Here is a 24,469-nt window from a genome sequence, read left to right on the forward strand (position 1 = left end):
TTGTGAAAGAGAATTATCTACCGCTTTTGTGTCCCCATATTCTGAATAAATAATAATTCAAGGGATTTTTCGGAGTCTCAAGGGCAAAGTTGATGTCTCTCATAAAAGAAGAAAAACCTGGAGATCTTTCGCCGGAAAAATACAATCTGCCTCGCCTGAACCCTTACTCCGGTGACAGAAAAAAATTGAAATTATATGGGGTGTCGGAATAGACTTGCAAACCTTATAAAAAATCGCCGGAAAAGGTTGTAATCGCCGGCGTGTGAAGATGATGCGTCACCAGAGCAATGACGGTTGGCAGCACATGGGGCAGTCTTTTTAGAAGCTGTTAATTGGGGTTTGGTCGCCCCCACAACAACACTAAAAAAAAGTTCCTCTAAAAGGCTTTCAAAACTACTATCCTAGTTCCAAAGAAGATTATGTCAGAATAGCAAATGTCTCCCTAACTCTTCTCTCACTTGATATTACATTATCATCTATTCTCCATGTACCTGAGTTTTCTGCTAACTTGTTGTCTGTTAGTGCCATCACCAAAAAAACTAAACTGTAATGTCGAGATTTTTTCCGATTATTATGTTTTTCAGGATCTTCATACAAGGAAGAGGATTGAAAGTGGTAGATTGCACGAAGACTTATATTGGATTGATAGAACTCGAGACTCTGGCCAAGTCTTTTTTTGGAGGAAATAAGGATATCAAACACGAAATAATACAATGGCATAGACGGTTGAGGCAGCCATCATTTTTTTGTTCTAAAGAAGTTATATCCTAGTTTGTTTTCCATAACTGAGTTTGAACCTTCGTCTTGTGATGCTTGTAAATATGCCAAGCATATTAAGAACTCTTAAGCGATATAAAAGTACAATTCTTTTTTCAACTATCCATTCTGATGTATTGGGTCCTACTCAAATAGTTTCTTTGTTTGGTATTGTTTGTTACTTTTATTGATTGTTGCACAAGGATTACTTGGATGTGTGAGAAATAGCACGGAAAAAATATATTATTGAGTCTTCATTTACAATAATACAATAAGTCTATTTATATCTACACTCCACAAATACATATTACTCCTGTTGCAATGTTGGACTAAGCATTGAGCAACTGTTTTATGCAAACTACCCACATGTTTCCATATCAATTGCTTGATATTCTGCTTTTGCACTGACTGAGTAACCATATTTTCTTTCTTGCTCTTTCCGGACACATAATTACCTCCGACTAAACCACAATATCCAGACGTAGAACGTCTATCAAAAGGTGTCCTACCCAATTAGCATATGTGTATCCCACGATCTATTTATGACCTCGATCCTCGAATAATAGTCATACAGAAAAGAAAATATTTGGTCTAGTCATTGTGAGATAATTCAACTTACCAACGAGCCGCCTATATCTTGTAGGATCGTTGTGAGGCTCCTCCTGTCTCGGAAGAAGTTTAGCATTTGGATCCATAGGAGCATAAATGGGTCTACAGCCCGTCATTCTGTCTCTTCAAGAATATCCAACGCATACTTTCACTGTGAATAACAATACCTGAACTAGACTGAGCGACATCAACCTAGAAAATACTTTAATCTGCCAAGATCCTTGGTTTGGAAGTGTTGAAAGAGATGTTGCTTCAAACTAGTGATACATCCTGATCATTCCCCGTAATAACTATATCGTCAATATAAATTACTAAATACATACACAAACTTTGAGCAGAGTGACGATAAAATACAAAATGATCAGCTTTACTATGAGTCATGCCAAACTCCTGAATAACTGTGCTAAACTTACCAAATCATGCTTGAGAAGACTGTTTCAAACTATAGTGTGACCGGCGCAACTGACATACAACTAATAGACACGCCAATGGCGAATAACAACCATGAATAAAAAAGGCGAATGTTATTTTATCCACGGGAAAGAAAGTATCATTGTAATCAAACCCAAATATCTGAGTATACCTGTTAGATAGTTATGTGAATAATGTAATTAGTCATAGTCCCGTATGTAATAGGAGTAGGTTATATATTATGTATACTTATAAATAGGACTCATTGTAACATAGTTAATATATCAATAATATATATTTTTATCCCGTGCTTTCTCACATGCTATCAGAGCAATCGTGAGATATTTATCGGTGTGCATAAATTCCAGCGACTCCAGGAAGAAAAAAATAAGTCAACCAGTCTTTTTTTTCTGACAAATCAGGGCTGTCAGCAAGAAAGTTCATATTTGTCGGAGTTATGCAAAAACCAACACCACCACGAGGTAGATAAGCTTCCGGCGACCAACCTGTAAAAGTTTCTCCGGCAGACCCCCTCCAACGCGCCTTCACGCGCCGCCGGCAGAACATTTTTCGGCGAGACTCGGGCATCATGCGCCGACACGTGAGGCTGCTTTTGGCCATTTTTTGGTAACGACTCTTCAGTACAGTTTGTTCCCCTTGCTATTCCGAGCCTACCCATCAAATTTAAACCAAATTCCAATCACTTTTATATTTTTCCGACGTGAACAATGATTTTTCGGCGTGAACAGTGATTTTCCAGCGTGAACAATAATTTCTAGAAATGCTTCTGTTTTCTGGGGGTGTTTTAGAACCTATTTTCTTGTGTGGAACTTGGCTGAAGCTTTTACATCTAGTCTCACTATTTTCAAATTTCTTCAGCAACACTTTTGGAGAAAATTCTTGAGTTGGTCTCTGAGATGTGCCTTTAATCATTATAATGTCATTCGTATCCTTTGACTCACAATTCGTTGGATTCAATGCATTGAATCCAATCCAGATGGTTTCTTTATCGGAATATATAGAGTTCCTTCAGTACAAAGCATGTAAACAGCCATCTTCTGAGATTGCTACCGTTGTTCAAATAGGTAATAGCGTTACTTGTGTCTCTCAATCTTCTTCTCCCAGGAATTGGGTTATTGATTCATGGCGTCTGAACATATTTTTGGTAATAAATCTGCTTTCAATATTATTTCCTATTGTCAATCTTTACCAACGGTCACAATGGACAAGGGGTCTCAAACCCTGATAAGTGGAATAAGTCAAGCAAGTCCACCTTCTTTTTTACCTTTGAAATCAGTTCTTTATATTCCCGGTAGTCCTTTTAATCTCATAGTCGTTAGTCGCTTAGCTAAATCACTTCAATGTTTTGTTTTATTTCTTGATGACCTTGTTTTTATACAAGAACGCAGTACGGGGCGGATCATTGGTACCAGACATGAGTCAAATGGACTTTATTACCTTATCCTTGCTAAATCACATGAACCCACATCAACAACTTGTTATGTTACTGATTCACCAAATTTATTACATAAACGGGACATCCCAATTTATCAATACTTCAAAAAATGGTACCTAGTTTGTCTGACTTGTCCATTCTAGAGTATGAGTCATGTCAGCTCGGTAAGCATACTCGCTCTTATTTCCCTCGGCATCCTGATAATCGAGTAGAGTCACCTTTCACTTTAGTCCATTCAGATGTTTGGGGTCCAAGTCGGGTCAGTTCTACCTTGAGATTCTGCTACTTTGTTAGTTTCATTGATGATTATTCCAGGTGCACTTGGATATTCTTGATGAAAAATCGATATGAGTTGTTTCTATTTTTCAGACCTTCCACGCTGAAATCCAAAATCAATTTGGGGTTTCTATCCGCATATTTCGTAGTGATAATGCCCTAGAGCATTTGTCTTCTCCACTTCAGCAGTTTATGAACTCTCATGGGATCATCCATCAAACATCTCGTCTATACACATCTCAACAAAATTGGGTAGCGAAAAGGAAGAATAGGCATCTCATTGAGAATGCTCATACCCTACTCATACAATCTCATGTTCTGTTGCATTTTTTGGGTGGGGATGCAGTTCTCACATCTTGTTAATCGTATGCCATCCTCATCTATCCAGAATTAAGTTTCATTCTCTGTGTTATTTCCTCACTCACCCTTATTCCCTCTTCCACCTCGTGTATTTAAGAGCACATATTTTGTTCATAACCTTACTCCAGGAAAAGATAAGTTAGCTCCCTGTGCTCTTAAATGTGTATTTCTAGGTTACTCGGGAACGCAAAAATGGTATCGATGCTACTCACCTGACCTCCAGCAGTGCCTTATGTCTGCTGATGTTACCTTCTTTGAAACTCACACATACATCGCATGCCTAGGTTGTCACTTAGACATTTCTGAGGTGCTACTAGTTCCATCTTTTGAAGATTCAGTCACTATGTCCCCTTCACCTTCCTCAACGGATCCATCATCTACAACCCCAACTCTAGCTCCAGCCCCAACACTTATAGCTCCTCCTACATCCTCAACCACATAAGTATTACCCATACTAACCGTTTGAGGAATATATTGTTGCTTCTCCTAGATCCCCAACCATAGGAACATCACTATTGACTTATCGTCGTCGTCCGCTCCCAACATCAGGCCCAGCTAATTCACATCTTGCACATGACCACTTGTCTCCTCCTAGTCCGTCGATTGCACTTCGAAAAGATATACGGACCACACTTAATCCTAATCCTCATTATATCGGTTTAAGTTATCATCATCTGTCATCACACCATTATGCTTTTGTATCTTCTTTATCCTTTGTTTCCATCTCAAAGTCTACAGTGAAGCACTATCTCATCCAAAATGGCGACAGGCTATGGTTGACGAGATGTATGATTTACATACGAGTGGTACTTGGGAGCTTGTTCCTCTTTTTTCAAGTAAATCTACTGTTGGTTGTCATTGGGTTTATGCAGTCAAAGTTGGTCTGGATGGCCAAGTTGATAGATTTAAGGCTCGTCTTATTGCCAAAAGATATACTCAGATATTTGGCCTCGATTACAGTGTACTTTCTATCCCGTGGCTAAAATAGCATTAGTCCGCCTTTTCCTATCCATAGTTGTTGTTTGCCATTGGCCTCTATTAGTTGGCCATTAAGAATGTTTTTCTTCACGTTGACCTTGAGGATGAAGTTTATATGGAGCAACCACCTGGTTTTGTTGCTCAGGGAAGCCTAGTGGCCTTGTATGTCGCTTGACCCGGTCACTTTATGGTCTAAAGCAGTCTCCTAGAGCCTGGTTTGATAAGTTTAACACAGTCATCTAGGAGTTTGGCATGACTCATAGTGAAGCTAATCACTATGTGCTTTATCGGCATTCTGCTTCAAATCTCTGTATTTATCTGGTCATTTATGTTGACGATATTGTTATTACCGGCAATGATCAGGATGGTATTATTAAATTGAAACAACATCTCTTTTAACACTTTCAGACTAAGGGATCTGGGTAGATTAAAGCATTTTCTGGGTATTGAGGTCGTTCAATCTAGCTCAGGTATTGTGATCTCACAACGGAAGTATGCCTTAGACATTCTTGAGGAGACAGGAATGACCGGTTGTAGACCTGTTGACACTCCAATGGATCTAATTCTAAACTTCTGCTAGGACAGGATGAGCTTCTCAGCGATCCCACAAGATATAGGCGGCTGGTTGGTAAATTAAATTATCTCATGGTGACTAGACCTGACATTTCCTTTCCTGTGAGTGTTGTGAGTTAGTTTATGGATTCTTCCTGTGGTAGTCATTCGGATGCAGTTGTCCGCATTCTTCAGTCTATAAAATCAAATCAGCTCCAGACAAAGATTATTTTTTAAGGATCGAGGTCATGAGCAAATCATTGGATACTCAAATGTTGATTGGGCAAGATCACCTTCTGATAAATGTTCTACCTCGGGCTATTGTGTCTTAGTAGAAGGTAATTTCGTATCTTGAAAGATCAAGAAACAGAATGTGGTTGCTCGGTCTAGTCCAGAAGCAGAATATCGAGCAATAGCTATGGCAACATATGAGCTAATTTGGATCAAACAGTTGCTCAAGGAGTTGAAATTTGGTGTGATCAACCAAATGGAACTTATGTGTTATAATCAAGTTGCTCTTCATATTGCATCAAATCCAGTATTCCATGAGAGAACTAAACACATTGAGATTGACCGTCACTTTGTCAGAGACAAGATACTCTCAGGATATATTGCTACAAAGATTGTGAAATCCAATGATCAGCTTGCAGATATTTTCACCAAGTCCCTCACTGGTCCTCGTATTAGTTACATATGTAACAAGCTCGATATATATGATTTGTATGCACCAGCTTGAGGAGGAGTGTTAGATAGTTATGTATAATATATATAATTAGTCCTAGTCTCGTATGTAATATGAGTAGGTTATGTTTTATGTATACTTATAACTAGGGCTCATTCTAACATAGTTAATACATTAATAATATATATTTTTCTCCCGTGCTTTCTCATAATAACCTTTGGCAACAAGGTAGTCTTTAAGGCAATTAATTTGACCATCTAGGCCAACTTTGACTGCACACTCCCACCAACAACTAACAGTAGATTTACCTGGAGGTAGAGAAACAATCTCCTATGTACCACAAGCATGTAAAGTAGACATCTCTTTGATCATCGGATGTCGCCATCCAGGATGAGATAGCGCTTCACTTGTGGACTTAGGGATAGAAATAGAGGACAAAGATGACACAAAAGCATAATGGGATAATGATAAGCAATGATAACTCAAACCACTATAATCAATCCCTTAGAGCTTGGTTTGACAGATTCTGCAAAACAATGATCTTCTTCGGCTACAAGCAAAACAATGTTGATCACACCCTCCTCATAAGACATTAAAAGGGTAAACTTACGCTTCTCATAGTTTATGTTGATGACATAGTAATGACAGGAGATGACAAAGAGGAGATGACCCAAATGAAGAAGTTGTTGGCACAAGAATTTGAAATCAAAGGATCTTGAAAAATTGCAGTATCTTTTGGGAATTGAGGTTGTTAGGTCAAAAACCGGAATCTTTATTTCTCAAAGGAAGTATATTCTGGATCTCTTAAAAGAAACTGGTATGACAGGCTGCAAACCGGCAGAATCGCTCATCGAAAGCAATCACAAGTTACAAAGCAAAACTGGAGGGTTAGTTGATACGGAGAGATATCAGAGGCTGATTGGAAGGCTCATTTATCTCTCCCACACTAGACTAGATATAGTATATTCAATCAGCTTAGTAAGTCAGTTCATGCATGATCCCCAAGCAGTGTTGTGAAAAGCGGGCGCTCCCTCGCTTAAAGCGAGAAGCGAAGCAAGGCGACCCATCGATCGCTTCTGGCGCTCGCTTCCCACTAAAAAGCGAGAAGCGACAATGCGAAGCGATGCGTAAGAAGAGTGCGCTTCTCTGTTTTAAAGGGCTGCCATCCTATTTAATTAAAAATGATGTTCTTTTTTTAAAACATATCGACCAGCAGCAACAGAGAAAGAAAGAGGCGACTAGGGTTCAAGTTTTCTACACTGTTCAACTTCAAGATCATCAAGTTTGGTCCAGGTATGTGATTTCTTCTTCCTTCTTCTTCTTCTTCTTCTTCTTCTTCTTTTTCTTTCACTGTTTCAGCGTCTAAATAGCAGCGAAATGCTGGCGAATTTTTTTTTTCCCTTCAGTTCTTCTTTCTCATTCTTCTCCTCTTCTTTGTTCTTCATTTTCTTGCACTATTTTTTCGTTTGAAATATTGCCCAATTTTTACTGGAATGGTATATTGCCCTTCCTCTTATTTTTATATCCTTTATTCTTAGTTCTTATTGCTTTTCTTATGTGTTATGTAATTGTTTTTTTAGTTATCCGCTTCACTTAAAAAAAGCGAGCGCTTCGCTTCTCGCTTCTCGCTTTAAGCGAAAAGGGGGTTGTCGCTTTTCCTCGCTTCACGCTCGTCACAACACTGTCCCCAAGATTCTTATAGCCTGTTTGGCCAAGCTTTTTTTGGGGCCACAAGTGCTTTTTTGGGCCAAAAGTGCTTTTGGCCAAAAATTGAGGTGTTTGGCCAAGCTTTTAGGTGGAAAAAAAATGCTTTTGAGGAGAAGCAGAAGCAGTTTTTGAGAAGCAGAAAAAAGTAGCTTCTCTCCAAAAGCACTTTTCTGAGAAGCACTTTTGAGAAAAATACATTTAGAAGCAGTTTTCAAAAGCTTGGCCAAACATTAATTACTACTCAAAAGTGTTTTTCAAATTAATTAGCCAAACACAAACTGCTTCTCACCAAAAGCACTTTTTGGAAAAGTACTTTTGAGAAAAACACTTCTCAAAATAAGCTGATTGTAGAAGCTTGGCCAAACAGGCTATTATATGCAAGCTGTTTTTCACATTTTACGGTATCTGAAGTCTTCTCCGGGCAAAGGTCTCTTTTTGTCCAAACATGGCCACCTCCTGATTAATGTACGCTCATAGGAGGACTCAAATTCTTAGAGAAGCAAGAAGCAAAGTGTAGTTGCTAGATCAAGTGCAGAGGTAGAATATAGATATGGCCTAGGGTGTTTGTGAATACAAAAGCTACTAGAGGAATTGAGATTGTCTCACAAAGGGAAACTTTACTTATATTGTGATAAAAAGGCTGGAATTAGTATAGCTCATAATCCTAGTCAACATCACCAAACACATGTTAAAATTGATCGACACTTCATTAAAGAAAAGATTACAAGTAGTGTCTTGACTTTGCTTCATGTGTCATCAGAGAAACAGCTAGCTGATGTGTTTACAAAAGAGGTCAACAAAAAATCCTTCACTAGTTTACAAGTTGGGCATGTGTGACATACTTATTTTCTATGTAATATTTTTGACTTATTCATTTAATAAGTCATATACTAGATCTTATTTAATTTGAATAGGTCATAGGAACCTTGCATAAGTAGCATGTTTTTGAGATGTAAATTGACATATCGAAATATAAAGAAGCTTTTTTTGTTTCTCAAATTCTACAAATTGTTAACTGCTTGTTGCTGGAACAAAATCATGACCAAAACTTTTTTTCAGGCCATTACTTTAATATCCCAAGTCCAATCTTCTTTCTCATAGGATGGACATTGCCGATCTTCAACAAATATTAATGAGAGAATAACTATTTACATTTTTTTGGCTTTAAAAAAAATAATGATAGAAAAAATTAAGACAAGAACTTTTGTTCTTATCTAATATAATTTGTACTATATTTTCATTCGTTTCTTGCTTCTTTTTTTGGGTGATTTAGTTAAGTATCTTAATTAGGGAAATGAGGACTTTAAAATTATGTTTTTTGGTGTTATGTCAAGTTCCATTAAAGAAGTTGCAACAGAAGTGCTAGAAGTGCTAGACGTGCCTATAGGTCTAGGAACTCGACCAAGAAATTCGGGTGGTGGAACGAGGAGGTACACAGAGTTATTAAAGCTAAAAGAGATTGTTATAGGAAGTTGCCAGGCAGAGAAACCTTTGAAGAATACAAAAGAGCTAAGAAGGAAGCTAAGAAGGCTATTAGTAAAGCCCGAGTGGAAGCTCTAGATGGCTTCTACCAAAAGCTAGGGACAACAGAAAGGAAGAAAGAATTGTTTGAACTAGCACAATTGAGAGAGAATAGAGATAAGGATTTTCAACCAGGTGAAGTATTAAAGACAATTCTCAACAAGCGTTGATAGGAGATAACAAGATCAATAAGAAATAGAGAGGATATTTTGACTAACTATTCAACACGAACCAAGAGGATAGCATTTTAGACCTCCATATGTATGTGCATGATAGAAACTTTAGTTATACCCATACAATTAGGCCGACATAGGTAAAAGATGCCATGAAAAATATGAAGATCAGAAAAGCTCGTAGTTCAGATAGTATCCCTATAGAGGTTTAAAAGTGTCTTGGGGAGGTTGGAGTAGTATGGCTCACCAAGCTATTTTATGTCATACTAAGAAGTGGTAGAATGTCCGAAGAGTGGAGGAAGAGTACCATGTTTCCAATCTATAAGAACAAAGGAGAAATTTCAAGTTATGCGAATTATCAACAACAACAACAACCCAGTATAATCTCACTAGTGGGGTCTGGGGAGGGTAGTGTGTACGCAGACCTTACCCCTACCTTGGGGTAGAGAGACTGTTTCCGATAGACCTTCGGCTCCCTCCCTCCAAGAACTCTCCACCTTGCTCTTGGGGTGACTCGAACTCACAACCTCTTGGGAATAGAGTGTAGACTTAGGAATACAACAAGAGTGATAGAGAACTAGTTTGAATTTATGCCTTGTAGGTATACAACAAAGACTATAAGTTTTGCTAAGACGATTGATAAAAATTTATCACGAAAGGAAACAAAATTTACACATGGTGTTCATTGACATAGAGAAAGCATATGATAGAGTACCAATGGAGAAGAAAATAATTTCATATATTTATATATAAATATCATAAAGGTCATGTATGAAGGAGTTGTCACTAGCGTGAAAACAGTAGTAGGGATATAGAGGAATTCTCCATAATAGTGGGTTTACACTAGGATTCTGCATTGAGCCCTTACTTATTAACCCTAGTTATATATGAGTTAACCATCACAATACACGATGAGGTCCCATGGTGTATGCTATTTGTTGATGTGCATGCTGACGAAACTAGAGAGGGTGTCAGCCCAAGCTTGAGCTATAGAAAAGCACCTTAGAGAGTAAGGGTTTTAGGATAAGTAGAAGTAAGAATGAGTACAAGCACTATAAGTATAATCAGCATGAAAATAACGAAATTGAAGTGAGACAGGATGGGACCGCGATGCCAACATGCAAACAATTTAGATATATAGGCTCGTTGTTTCAAGAGAATGGAATGATTCACGAAGATGTTACTCATAGGATTAAAACTGAATGGTTGAAATGGAAAAGTGTTACCAGGGTATTATGTGATAGAAGGATACCTACCAAAGTGAAAAGTAAGTTCTATAGAATAACTATAAGACCGGCTATGTTATATGGTAGTGAATGTTGAGCTGCTAAAGTCTAACATATCCACAAGATGAGTGTTGTGAAAATACAAATACTAAGATGGATGTGCGGTCATAAAGATTAGATAAGATTAAAAATAATCACATTCGCCAGAAGGTGCACGTAGCACGCATTGAGGATAAAATGAGAGAAGGCCCCTTGAGATGGTTTGATCATGTCCTGTGTTAACCTATAGATGCACCGACCAGTAGGTATGAAACTATGGTGGGGAAGGTGTTAAAAAGGGATGGGGTAGACCTAAAATCACATGGAAGGAAGTTGTCTCGAAAGACAACAAATCCTTAGAATCAAGGAGATTTAAGGCACAATACAACAACAACAACAACAACAACCCAGTATAATCCCACTAGTGGGGTCTGAGGAGGGTAGTGTGTACGCAGACCTTACCCCTACCTTGGGGTAGAGAGGTTGTTTCCGATAGACTCTCGGCTCCCTCCCTCCAAGAACTCCCCACCTTGATCTTGGGGTGACTCGAACTCACAACCTCTTGGTTGGAAGTGGAGGTTGGAAGATTTAAGGTACAATGGAAGAGGAAAATCCATGTGGGAGATAATAGGGAATACGTTTTAGACTTGGTAGCGAACTTTTAATATTATTACATATTAATATTAATCTATATTATTATAAAAGCATGAATACAATGTCGGTTTGCAAAAATAACCTTATAATATTAAGCATAATAACTCATAATAAAAGGACATAACCGAAATTCTAGATATTAGCCTTATAATCCTATTAGTTTTAGGACATAATACTAAAACTATGAAATCCTATTACTTTTAGGATATTCTTCTTAAAAATTCATATTACTAATTTAATTTGAAAACGTAATATAATATCCGTCCTGTTACTAATTTAATTTGAGAATATATTATATTGTCTAAACTCATTTAGAAAAGGAGAGCCTATATTATTATAAAAGCATAAATACAATATTAATATACCAAAATAGCCCTCAAATATTAAGCGGAAGAACACATAGGGAAATGACATAACTGTAATAACTTATTTTTTGGACTACAATACCTTCTATGCTAATTTTTTATATTTAAAATTTTGTCTATTAAATTCTTATTAAAAATATGTAGGAAGGTTTAATAAAATTAATTTCATAAGAATCCTCTGTATTGGCAATACATTACCACTCCATAATGTCCAATACCAAGAAAAAACAAAAGTAATATTAAATGGACTGCATAAAGAGTTGAAATTGAGAAAAAGATACCCCCACTTTAATATATTTTTATTTTATATTTAAGCTATTTTCCTACTCAAATAATATTTTTTTGTCAATTTTTCGTGTGATTTTGAAAAAAAACAATTATTAAACAACAACTAACAAAATATTTAAGAATATAAATGTGTGAGAAAGAAAAAAAATGGTTGGTAAGAGTCAATACCACTAATGATTTTACAAACATAACGATCTAAAAGTGAAATGTCATATCAATCTTTTACTCTTTGAAAATAAAATTTATGGTGGATAAAATTATAATTAAGATTAAATATTCAAAACAAGAGATGAACTAATATTAAGATCTGAATCAACATAAAATAAATTATTTTTTATGTTAAAACCAGATAATTAAATCTTTTAATTAATTATTTAGCAAGAGAATCCAGTTCAATTATTTTTTAAATTCATCATATGAGTAATTCTTATTCAAGTTTAAAAACAACTTAGGGTACATAAATTTATTCCATAAAAAGAGCATTAGAACAAAAAGTAAAAAGGATAGTATATTATAAAGAATCAAAATGCTATACAAGTGTCTAAGGAAGCACAATCAAAGCTAAATCTTAATCAAGAACAAGCTTTCAAGACTACATTATAAAGAGTCGACTTTGGTATAACGAGATTATTCTTTGTAGATGCCTCCGGCGGAATTGAAATAATATTTCTATGTCATGCATTACTTGCAAATATCATATTAAGAGACATGACATTATTAGCGATAATAGCAAGTGGTGTACCAACAACAATTTTATTGTGAGGTCACCCACTTTAGATTTGATATACCTCTTCAAACAACTTAAATAACCATCACAAATATATCAAAGTAGAGCAATGGTGCTAAATTTATAAGGAAAGCAAAATTGATAATATGGGATGAAGCACTTATGGCTAAGTGTCAAACGATTGAAATAATTGCCCGGAGTTCTAGAGATATATTGGATATTAATGAACCTTTTGGTGGAATTAATAGTTTGAGAGGTGATTTCTGTCAAGTACTACCAATAGTTCCAAAATCGACAAAAGCAGAGACTGTAAAAGCTATCTTGCCAAAGTTATACTTCTAGCCTCAAATGAAAAAGATTCAACTGACAAGAAATATAAAGTAAGAACAGATCCAGTATTCATTGTCTTCTTGCTTCGTGTCAGAAACAAAGAAGAGCATCCAATAAAAGATGATTTGGTTCTTCCTGGACACTTGGTTATCAATCCCAAGAGTAATGGTAGTGCATTTAATAAGAGAAATATTTCTATCATTAGATTAAAACGCATTTCGTGCAAATCGCACGATAGAATTAAAAAGATATCTTAACTAGCAGAAATGAATATATTGATCAACTAACTAAAAGGTTGATTGAAAAATTTTATAGTAAAAATAAAATGTTTTTCAGCTTTTAACTCAGCAGAAAATGATACCAATAATTACTACCAAGAAGAAAACTTAAATACTTTAATACCAAATGGCCTTCTACTATACATATTTGTTGTCAAGTTTATTATTTCTTACGTATGTTAGTGTCACCACTCACCATATATATAATAGACTAAGTTAAAATTGATATTCCATTGTATATAGGTTAATTTTGAAGAAAAATATGCCCATCATGCTACTGAAAAACTTAGATACGCCGAATAGCTTATGTAATAGCACACAGATGGTATATAGAAGTTTTAACAATAACCTCATACATGCAAAAATTATGATACTGGTCAATGTGCTTCTAAGTATATTCTTATCCCTAAATTCAACTTTCGTCTTCCGAAACTAAGAAATATCCTTTTAAATTTGTGTGAAAATAATTTTCAGTATGTTTATGTTTTGCAAATATAATAAATAAAGCAAAAGGACAAACATCCTAAATATTGGACTATATTTACCGCAATATGTTTTCTTGCACGAACAACTGTATGTTGCACCTTCAAGGGGGATATCAAGATCGACAACAAGAATTCTGGTTAAGGCAGAGCAACCAAAGCATTAGGAGAAAACATACACAAAAAAATATTGTCCACAAAGAATTGTTCGTTAAGATACCATCATATTAAATACTTTTAAACTATAATACATAATTATCTAACTAACATGACAAAATTGATCATTTGTGTAAGTTTTGATGATGTTCTTTTATTTTAAATTCATGTATTATGCTAATGTAATAATATCTTTCGGCATTTAGATGATTGTTATATTATTAAACATAAAATTTCTCTCATTGATTAAATTTTATTGTTCCTTCATATAAATGATATTTAAATCTTCACGTGTCATTATTAATACTAATATTTATATAAATATACTTATATTGTTTTTTTACTTTCACATTATTTTATTTCGTAATGATGATAATATGAGTTGAGCTTAAAGAAGAAATGAGAATTCGTATCGTCGACCCCAATTTGTTTGGAACTGGGGCATAATAGTAGTAGTTGTTGTTGTATGTTTCAAAGCATGCAAGTGGGACCTATGAGTCCATTTGTCAAGTAATAAAATATCCTCAGACAAGTGATATTAGTTATGTGACATACAAAACAAGATTTCTCGTCATTTCGTAAATAAAAATTGCAAAATTCAACTAGCGATGAAAAATAGATTTTTCGAACTTTTTTTCTGGTATTTATAACATTGCTTCGTCATAAATGTCCTCCAAACGCAAGAATAATCTGGTAATGTACGTTGTTTGTTGCGTAAGATCGTAGGTTAACTAGCACACAATCACACACGAAGCAAATAGAGAAGAAAAAACAACACAAGGATTTAACGAGGTTCAGCTAAGCCTAATTCTCAAGACAGAAGTAGAAAGAGTTTTCCACTATGAATCAGGAGAAAAGCACAATACAATCTATAGAATCTCAAACTACAACCCCTATATATAGATCCCAAATAGTCTCAAACCTACAAGAGAAAGGTTTCCCAATTTGACAAGGACAATAGATTTTCCTTTCCCAAATCTATTAGGACAATGGGTTTTCCCAAACCTATAGGGATTATGAGTTTCCTAAAAAATACAAGGAAATAATTCAAGCCACCAATAACAAATTTTCCCCTTGGCTTGAATTCTCTTCATCAACAAGCACAACGTTTCTCTGCCTTGCCCTTAGCCCTCGCAAGGGCTCTACCCATTGTCACACACATCAACCAAGTCTAGGCAACACCTAAACTTGTTAAGAGACTCAATCTCCTCAGCCATAGCACTAATCTGTCGAGTTGGTTCTATACTCGGAATAGTTTCTGGATAGCTATAACACTCAAACTCATCAACGGTCTCTGCAACTGCCAAAATGAATCCCACAGGATTCGTATATCCAAGAAGATTCCCATCAACCACGTTTGCAAACATTTGCGGTCGATTGATCACTCTCTTCTCTCTGCTTGTTGCAATGTTATATGGTTGATGTTGCACAGGTGCATTAATATTATCATCTTGATCAATATTTTGCACCTCCTCCACTTCCTTTACTTTAGAATTACTGGGCTGGGCTAGTGGAGATTCAATTTAAGCTCTATGTGGTCACTAACACCACGATTTGTTTCTGCTATTGCCTTCTCCCTCTGACTGTCCAATGAGGCAGATTCATTGAATGTTACATCTCTACTGATAATTAGCTCTAGAGCCTTTTGATCTGTGCACCACAATCTATAATCTTTCACTCCAGTTGCATACCATAGAAATATGCATTTCGTTGCCCTCGGCTCAAATTTTCCATCCCTCAAACGAGCATAAGCAGGACAACCAAATATCCTTAAATTTGAATAATCAGCAGGCGAACCGGACTATACCGCAAAAGGAGTTTTGAACTCAATAGTTGTGGATGGAGATCTGTTGACCAAATAACAAGTTGTATTGATTGTTTCAGCCCAAAAATCCTTGCTAACACATGAGTGTGAAAGCATGCTCCGTGCCCTATCACAAAGCATTATGTTCATACGTTCTGCAACACCATTCTGTTGTGGTATTCCAACACAAGTGAGGCGTCTCACTATGCCCTCTCTGCTACATAAATTAGCGAACTCAGAATTGCAAAATTCCAACCAATTGTCAGTTCGAAAACACTTCACTTTTCTTTTCGTTTGCTTCTCAACCATCGTCTTCCATTTAACAAATGTCGGAAATGCCTCATCTTTTGTTTTCAGAAAATACACCCACACCATCCTTGAGTCATCATCAATCAAAGTCATAAAATACATGGCACCACTCTTGGAGAACTCTGTTTGGACCCCACAAGTCTAAATGTATATAATCTAACTTGTCTCTGGTCATGTGCTCGGCCTTCTTGCTGAACTTTACCGTTGTCTATTTATCAAACACACAATGCTCACAAAAATTCAAAACTTGATTTTTATACCCATTCAGCAAATTCTGCTTACTCAACAAAGACAATCCCTTATCACTTATATGACCAAGTCGCAAGTGCCACAACTGAGACTGATTCATATCACTTTTCCCAGAAGCTACAGTACTTTCCTCTTCAACTACACTGGCCTGAAGATGATACAATTTGGAATGCAGCTTACCCTTCATGAGTACCATAGAGCCTTTACACACTTTAAGTATTCTATTCTCGGAGTGAAACTTACACCCTTGATATTCCAATGTCGAAAGAGAAATCAAATTTCTCTTTATCCGAGGAACATGCCAACACTCAATGTTTCTGACAATTCCATCGAACATTCTCAAACTGATGTTACCAATCCGCTCTACTGGTAATGGATTATCATCTCCCATGTAGACAGTCTCACTCATTTGCTTGTAAGTTGCAAACCAATTCTTGTGTGGACACATGTGGAAAGTAGCACAAGAATCAAGAACCCAAGAATTTTGCCCATGACTAGAACTCACATCACAGACTTCCCCTACATAGTCACTATCATCAGAAGTATTGCCAGTGTCAACAACATTTGCCGAATTATCTATTTTCTGCTTCCCTCTTTTCTCTTTTAGCTTGGGACAATCTCTCTTGTAATGACCTTACTCCAACCACTCATAACAATTCTGCTTCCTTGCTCTAGACTTCGATCTGGCGGTGGACATTTTCCTGTTAAAGTCTTTTTGTTGTGTTCTTCCTCTACTCACAAGATTCTCGCCCTCAATTCTGCTGTCTGGAAAGCTCTTTTTCAACTCTTTAGATTTTAGCGCATTACTAACATTTTCCAGTGAAATGTTGTCTTTCCCATATAGCAGCGTATCAGCAAAAGTATCATAAGACGGTGGTAAAAAACATAATACAATCAAGGCTTGATCATCACTCTCAATTTTGATATCCACGTTCTTCAGATCCATTATAATTGAATCAAACTCATCAAGGTGAGTTTTAACAGGTGTACCTTCATTCATACGAAGATTGTATAACCTTTTTTTTTTCAGGTAGAGGCGGTTTGTCAGCGATTTCCTAGAATACAGATCTTCCAACTTCTTCTATGTTGTTGCTCCAGAAGCTTCTTCAGCGATTTCCCGAAGAACGTTATTTGTAATGCTCATGAAGATCACACTCAAATCCTTCTCCTTCAAGTCTGTCTTCTCTGTCTCTTTCATCTCTTCAGGAAAATCCTCATCAATTGCCTTCAGACTGAAACTAGAACCCCGTCAAATTTCTCTACTTCGTATTTCGTTGAAGACGATACATCTTAACCCTAGATTATACGTAGAAACTCGAACCTTGCTCTGATACCAATTGTTACGGAAGATCGTGGGTTAACTAGCGCACAATCACACACAAAGCAAATAGAGAAGAAAAACAACACAAGGATTTAACGAGGTTCGGCTAAGCCTAATCCTCGAGGCAGAAGCAAAGAGAGTTTTCCACTATGAATGAGAAGAAAAGCACAATACAATCTATAGAATCCCCAACTACAACCCCTATATATAGATCCCAAATAGTCTCAAACTTATAAGAGAAAGGTTTCCTAATTTGACAAGGACAATAGTTTTTCCTTTCCAAAATCTATTAGGACAATGGGTTTTCCCAAACCAATAGGGATTATGGGTTTTCTGAAAAATACAAGGAAATAATTCAAGCCACAAATAACAAATATTACTGAAAACAAAGAATAATCTCGTAAGGTCCCTCATACCTACTGCAAAGCTTTACTTTGAGTAAAAGGAAAACATGTACTAGTAGTTTGTTCTGTTGGTCCGTTGCATGAAGTCCTTATTTAGCTATACTCTTTTAGTATGCAGTCATTTTTCCATGGAACTATAAAGAAATGTACTGTAAAATTTCGTAATAGTTGTAGTACTCTAAAAGTTCCTAATAGTTTGCAGTTCTCTATATAAAATCAATTTCGCAAACTAAGAATCAAGGAAATGCAAACTAACCTGCTCGACAATAATATTCAAGGACTGCAATGAAACGAAAACCTCTTCAAGAACTGATGATGCAACATCTATTGCTGCTGTAGAGCAGTAAGAGGACCTGTCAATTGCGGCCCATGTTTCTTTTCCATCCCTGTAGTATTTCTTTTCACGTTTAGTGTTAAAAGTTATAATAAGAAACTCCAAACACATCATATATCATAGAAGAGAAACTCCAAAAAACAAAATATAAGAGGGAACTTCCCTGACATACTTTATTACACTCTTCAAAAGGTAAAATTCAACTTCAATCCCTACATTCATGACCTGAAAATATAGATATGCATTAGATCAATAATATCTTTCAGCTCCTGTACAAAAGATCTTAAAACATACCAAGCCAAATTCATCTTCTAAAATTGTTGAAAATCTACGAAGCACATCCTTCGGACAGTACTGCCATGCTTTACCAGGTTCAGTTAACATGTCAACCAAAACCATTTCTTGGTTTCTTACCCTGTATCAAAAGGTGCACATAAACATGCATGATTGCAAATGTGTAAACTCTTGAATAGTATCAGTCCAAGTTATAGAGAAACTTGATAAGTTAATTGAACAGTTGCCAAGCCAAGGTCCATATCTTTCTCGCTGACAAGACAAAACAATGAAATAATTAGACATGAGTTTGTCCACAACTTCAAACTATTCAACTAAAAATTATTTAGTTTGATGCTATATTCTGCCCATTTCCTAGTTTGATGCTATATTCTGCCCATTTCCTACAAGTTGTCAAAGTAGCTGTATATCACATAGTATAATGAGAATTTAAAAACCTTCATCAATAGAGCGCTCTCTCTCTCTCTCTCTCTCTCTCTCTCTCTCTCTTTCACACACACACAAAAAACCAAAAATACCTAAAAAGAGATCACATTTATATTATTTATGAATTGATAGGTTGTCAACCTTGATTTCGTATTGATTTATAAATACGTCAGTGAATTGAGTGGATTGGTCATTTGGAAATAAGTTTATAGTTGTTGGCTCGAAAGGTAAGGGATGGCTTAATCCGCAACCTGTTTTCCTAACATTAGATGTTTAGAGCAAATTATGCACAAGTTGCTTCTAGATTTTAGAACTTGCATGATAAATGTCTCTTAAGTTGTTTTCGTGTTCGTTTAGACTTATCAGTGAGCTTATTGTGTTTGCGTGATTAAGGTCGGGTAGTTGCAACTTATCTTATTACTTATTTGCCTTTAGTATATCGTAGGTTACTGTGGTTGTGGGGGAGGATGGTGAATTAAGGACATGTCCTCGGGTAGGTAAGGGAGTGGGGCAGAGGGAAGGAGGTGGGTTAGGGGAAAGGGTGGTAAGGGGCATAAGGGAGCTATTAGGTTGAGAATTGGATCTTGGAACATAGGGACTTTGACAGGGAAGTCTATAGAATTAGCTAAGATTCTCCAGAAGAGAAAAATTAATATAGCTTGTGTCTAGGAGACTAGGTGGGTAGGGTCTAAGGCGCGGGAGGCGGACGGGTTTAAACTGTGGCACTCAACAGGTAAGAGGCGTAGGAACGGAGTGGGCATCTTGGTGGACAAGGATGTCAGGGATCTAGTGGTAGAGGTTGGGCGGGTGAATGATAGGCTGATGGCTATTAAATTAGTGGTCGGAGGGCGTACTTTGAATGTTATTAGCGCTTACGCGCCCCAAGTGGGCCTGGATGAGGAGGTTAAAAGGCAATTTTGGGAAGATTTAGATGAGGTTGTGCGTGGTATTCCGCCCACTGAAAGGATATTCATAGGAGGGGATTTTAATGGGCATATTGGGAGGTCTGCTGGGGGCTATGATGAGGTGCATGGCGGCTTTGGCTTTGGGGTCAGAAACGGAGGAGGTATGTCGCTGTTGGATTTCGCTAAGGCATTTGATTTGGTGATAGCAAACTCGAGTTTTCAGAAGAGGGAAGAGCACTTGGTTACCTTCAAGAGCACGGCGGCCAAGACCCAAATCGACTATCTCCTTCTCCGGGGGTGTGATAAAAGTCTGTGTACTGATTGTAAGGTTATTCCGAGTGAGAACCTCACGACCCAGCATAGGCTTTTGGTGATGGACTTAGACATCTTGCTAAAGAGGAAGAAGAGGGTTGGGTGTGGTCGACCGAAGATCAGGTAAGGAGCTCTGACTAAGGACAAGGCTCAGGAGTTGCAAGAGAAGTTGTTGGTTGTAGGGGCTTAGGGGAGTAGTGGGGACGCGAGTAGTATGTTAACGAGGACGGCGGACTGCATTAGGGAGGCTGCGAGAGAGGTGCTAGGGGTCTCTAAAGGTTACGCTGGAGGCCACAAAGGAGACTGGTGGTGGAATGAGAAGATCCAAAGGAAAGTAAAAGCCAAGAAAGCAGCATATTTGAAGTTAGTAGAGAGCACCGACGAGGAGGAGAAGGGTATAAGAAGGCTAAGAAGGAGGCGAAGTTGGCGGTCACGGAGGCTAAGACTGTAGTGTTTGCTCGTTTGTATGAAGAACTGAGGGACAAAGGCATGGGCATAAAGTTGTTTCGGCTGGCTAAGGCGAGGGAGAGGAAGGCGAGGGATCTGAACCAAGTAAGGTACATCAAAGACGAGGACGACAGAGTTTTAATGGATGAGGCATAGATCAAGCGAATGTGGCAGACATACTTCCATGAACTCCTGAATGAAGAGGGGGATATGAGCATTGTGATGGGCGATTTGGAGCACTCTGAGAGCCATTGTGATTTTAGGTAGGGTAGGCGCTTTAGTTTCGAGGAGGTCGCAGGGGCGGTGCATAAGTTGAGCAGGGGCAGAGCGACCAGGCCAGATGTGATCCCAGTTGAATTCTGCAAGTATGCGGGTATGGCTGGATTGGAGTGGCTAACTGGGTTATTTAACATTATTTTTAGGACGAAGAAGATGCCCGAGGATTGGAGGTGGAGTACGATGATCTCGTTGTACAAGAACAATGGTGATATCCAAAATTGCAATAACTATAGGGGTATCAAGTTGCTTAGTCACACTATGAAAGTGTGGGAAAGGGTGGTCGAAGCGAGGGTTAGAAAGACGGTGTCTATTTTCGAGAAGCAATTCGGTTTCATGTCGGGACGTTCGACTACGGAAGCCATCCATCTTGTTAGGGGGATGGTGGAATAGTACAGGGATAGGAAGAAAGATTTGCATATGATGTTTATTGACCTAGAGAAAGCGTACGACAAGGTCCATAGGGAGGTCCTTTAGAGATGCTTGGAGGTTAGAGGTGTTCGTGTAGCGTACATTAGAGTGATTAAGGAATGTATGATGGAGCTAAGACTCTGGTGGGGACAGTGGGAGGAGACTCAGAACATTTTCCAGTTGGGATGGGGTTACACTAAGGATCTGCGCTCAGCCCGTTCTTATTTACTTTGGCGATGGATACTTGATGCGTCATATTCAATGGGGGGTTCCATGGTGTATGTTCTTCGTTGACGACATAGTGCTGATTAATGAGACGCGAGGCGGTGTCAACGAAAAGTTAGACGTTTGGAGACAGACCTTATAGTCTAAGGGCTTCAAGTGGAGCAGGACGAAGACGGAGTAACTAGAGTGCAAGTTCACCGTAGTGTCAGGGGGAGCAGATATAGACGTGAGGCTTGATTCACAAGTCATCCCCAACAGAGGAAGTTCCAAGTATCTCGGGTTAGTTATCTAAGGGGACGGGGAGATTGACGAGGATGTCACACACCGTATAGGAGCGGGGTGGATGAAATAGGGGCTAGCATCTGGCGTCCTGTGTGACAAGAATGTGCCACCAAAACTTAAGGGTCAATTCTACAAGGCGGCGGTTAGACCGGCTATGTTGTATGGGGCAGAATGCTGGCCAGTCAAGAACTCTCATATCCAGAAGATGAACGTAGCCGAAATGAAGATGTTGTGATGGATGTGAGGGTACACTAGGTTGGACAAGATTAGGAATGAAGATATTCGGGAGAAAGTGGGTGTGGCCTCTATGGAAAATAAGATGCGTGAAGCGAGGCTTAGATGGTTCGGGCATCTGAGAAGGAGCCTAGATGCCCCAGTAAGGAGGTGTGAACGGCTGGCGCTGGCAGGTAGGAGAAGAGGTAGAGAGCGGCCTAAGAAGTACTGGGGAGAGATGATCAGGCAGAACATAGCGTGACTTTAGCTTACCGAGGACATGGCGCCCTTGACAGGAGGGTATGGAGGTCGAAGATTAGGGTAGAAGGGTAATAGGTCGTCGTGTGTTTTTCTGATTTGTTTCGGGTTTATTAGGGCTAGCTGACTAGTACATTATCTTCGATTCTTAGAATGTCAGTATTAGGGTTGTTTTGGTACTATCTTCCGCTTCGATTTTCTAGTACCCTATCATGTTTCTGCTTGTGGTTATTACTTTTGCTATTGCTATTGCTATTGCTATTGCTACTGCTTTCTTCCATTTATTCTTTCTCCGGTCCTTACATTGTTGATATCATTTTCCTGGCCTTGTTGTTGTTATTTACTTGTTCCTATTCTTCCTCTCGAGCCGAGGGTCTTTCGGAATTAGTCTCTCTGCCCTCCAGGGTAGGGGTAAGGTCTGCATACACATTACCCTCCCCAGACTCCACTTGTGGGATCCCACTGGGTTGGTGTTGTTGTTGTTCATGATAAATGTCTCCATAGCCAAGTTTCTTTTTCTTTCGCAATTTTGCATGGTGGGACAAGTCACAGAAAAGCAATTACAGTTTCATATCTGCATGTCTAAGTTATTTTGAATCTTGGATACGAGTTTTATACTCAAGTTTTAGATGCTTTATGATGTTCACAAGCATGCTACCTATGAATGTGTTCTGAGTCAAGTAGGAACTAGTATTTGAGTATTACTATATGAATTGTATTTTCAAGTGAAGATATATTTACTAATGTCGTGCATATGACACTTGCTTAAGAACAGAATAAGATAGGGACAAAGTGTAAGTGCTAATGAACAATCTAAGTGCTAATAAGCAAAATAATGTCCCAGCTAATAAAGGCATTGTCAGATTATAGTTAACCAACTGACAGGAGTTGTGTGGATTACAATTCAAATGCTCATAATACCGAGTCTATCATGCCTACTAGTTGACAAGGGTGGTGTCAAATTATTCCAACAAGCTTAAGCTAACAGACGGAGAATAATCTAAGAATAAAAACAAGCTAAGAGGCAGTACAAGGAAAGAACCAAAATCAATTTTAAATATGTATATATATGGTGTTGAAACAGCATAACGGTTTTCTTTTAAAGCATGTTGTATAAATTAGCTCTTCTCATGTGGTTTTTTATTATGTTATCACTTGTTCAGTCTTGTGACTCACTCTTTGTGTTTACATGTATTACAAATACAGGTATGGATCCCGCACCTCAGTAGTGAGCTGAGATATTGAGCAGTTACAGTCAGAGTATTCTGATGAGTACCACATTGTCTGTTGGAGCCTTAATTTATTCCAACATATTGTTTCTATTACAATTTTCTGCTGAGTTCTAAAGGATAATCCTAGTGTTTGCTCCATGAACTCATTGAAGTGTCTTCAATTATGTTGGGATTTTCTAATTGAAGTTTAAGCCAGTATAGTAGAATTTTGAGACTGATTTTATTGCTTTTAGCTATCTGAAAACCTTGTGGTTATGAACGTTATTGATGCATTTACGAATTATTTGAATGGAGTTTGGTACACTGATACAGATTTGAAGATGGGAGATTCTGTAGATATTCCTACAACTTAAGCAGGTTTACTAGGCGAGTCTAAATCACCTAGTACCAGTCACGTCCCTAGTTTGAGTGTTGATTAGCATGATTTCAGGAGATTTGATTATATTTTGGAGATCTGATTTTATTCTGATTTTATTTGATTTGATTTGATAGCTGGATTGATTGTATAGATTTATTTTATTTCCTTAATTAGCGTTAGAGACTTTGTATAAATTCACTTGCTCATGGGATGTAAACATACACAGAAATACAAGAAGCCTTTTCTTCTTCTCAAAAATCTACAGTTGCTCAAGGGGAGTCTAGATTAGTCTGTCGACTTCGTCAATCTCCTTATAGTCTCAAGCAGTCTCCCAAGGCATGGTTTGGTCGTTTTCGAACGTTGTCCAACAATTTGGAATGACC

At 37.7% G+C, this 24,469-nt stretch overlaps 1 protein-coding gene across 1 annotated transcript in view; it reads right to left on the reverse strand.

Moving 5' to 3' along the window:
* The window catches only part of LOC107786396 (protein fluG), an 84,778-nt gene that overhangs the window by 7,315 nt on the left and 52,994 nt on the right, over positions 1-24,469 (reverse strand). Inside the window, exons 11-13 of the mRNA XM_075221677.1 lie at positions 18,742-18,862; positions 18,620-18,672; positions 18,370-18,499 (exon numbers count right to left, since the gene is read on the reverse strand). Coding sequence (XP_075077778.1) covers positions 18,370-18,499; positions 18,620-18,672; positions 18,742-18,862 — 304 coding nt within the window. The remainder of the gene's footprint in view (positions 1-18,369; positions 18,500-18,619; positions 18,673-18,741; positions 18,863-24,469) is intronic.

This window comes from Nicotiana tabacum, chromosome 9, assembly GCF_000715075.1.
Source record: "Nicotiana tabacum cultivar K326 chromosome 9, ASM71507v2, whole genome shotgun sequence".
Classification (NCBI taxonomy): Eukaryota; Viridiplantae; Streptophyta; class Magnoliopsida; order Solanales; family Solanaceae; genus Nicotiana; species Nicotiana tabacum.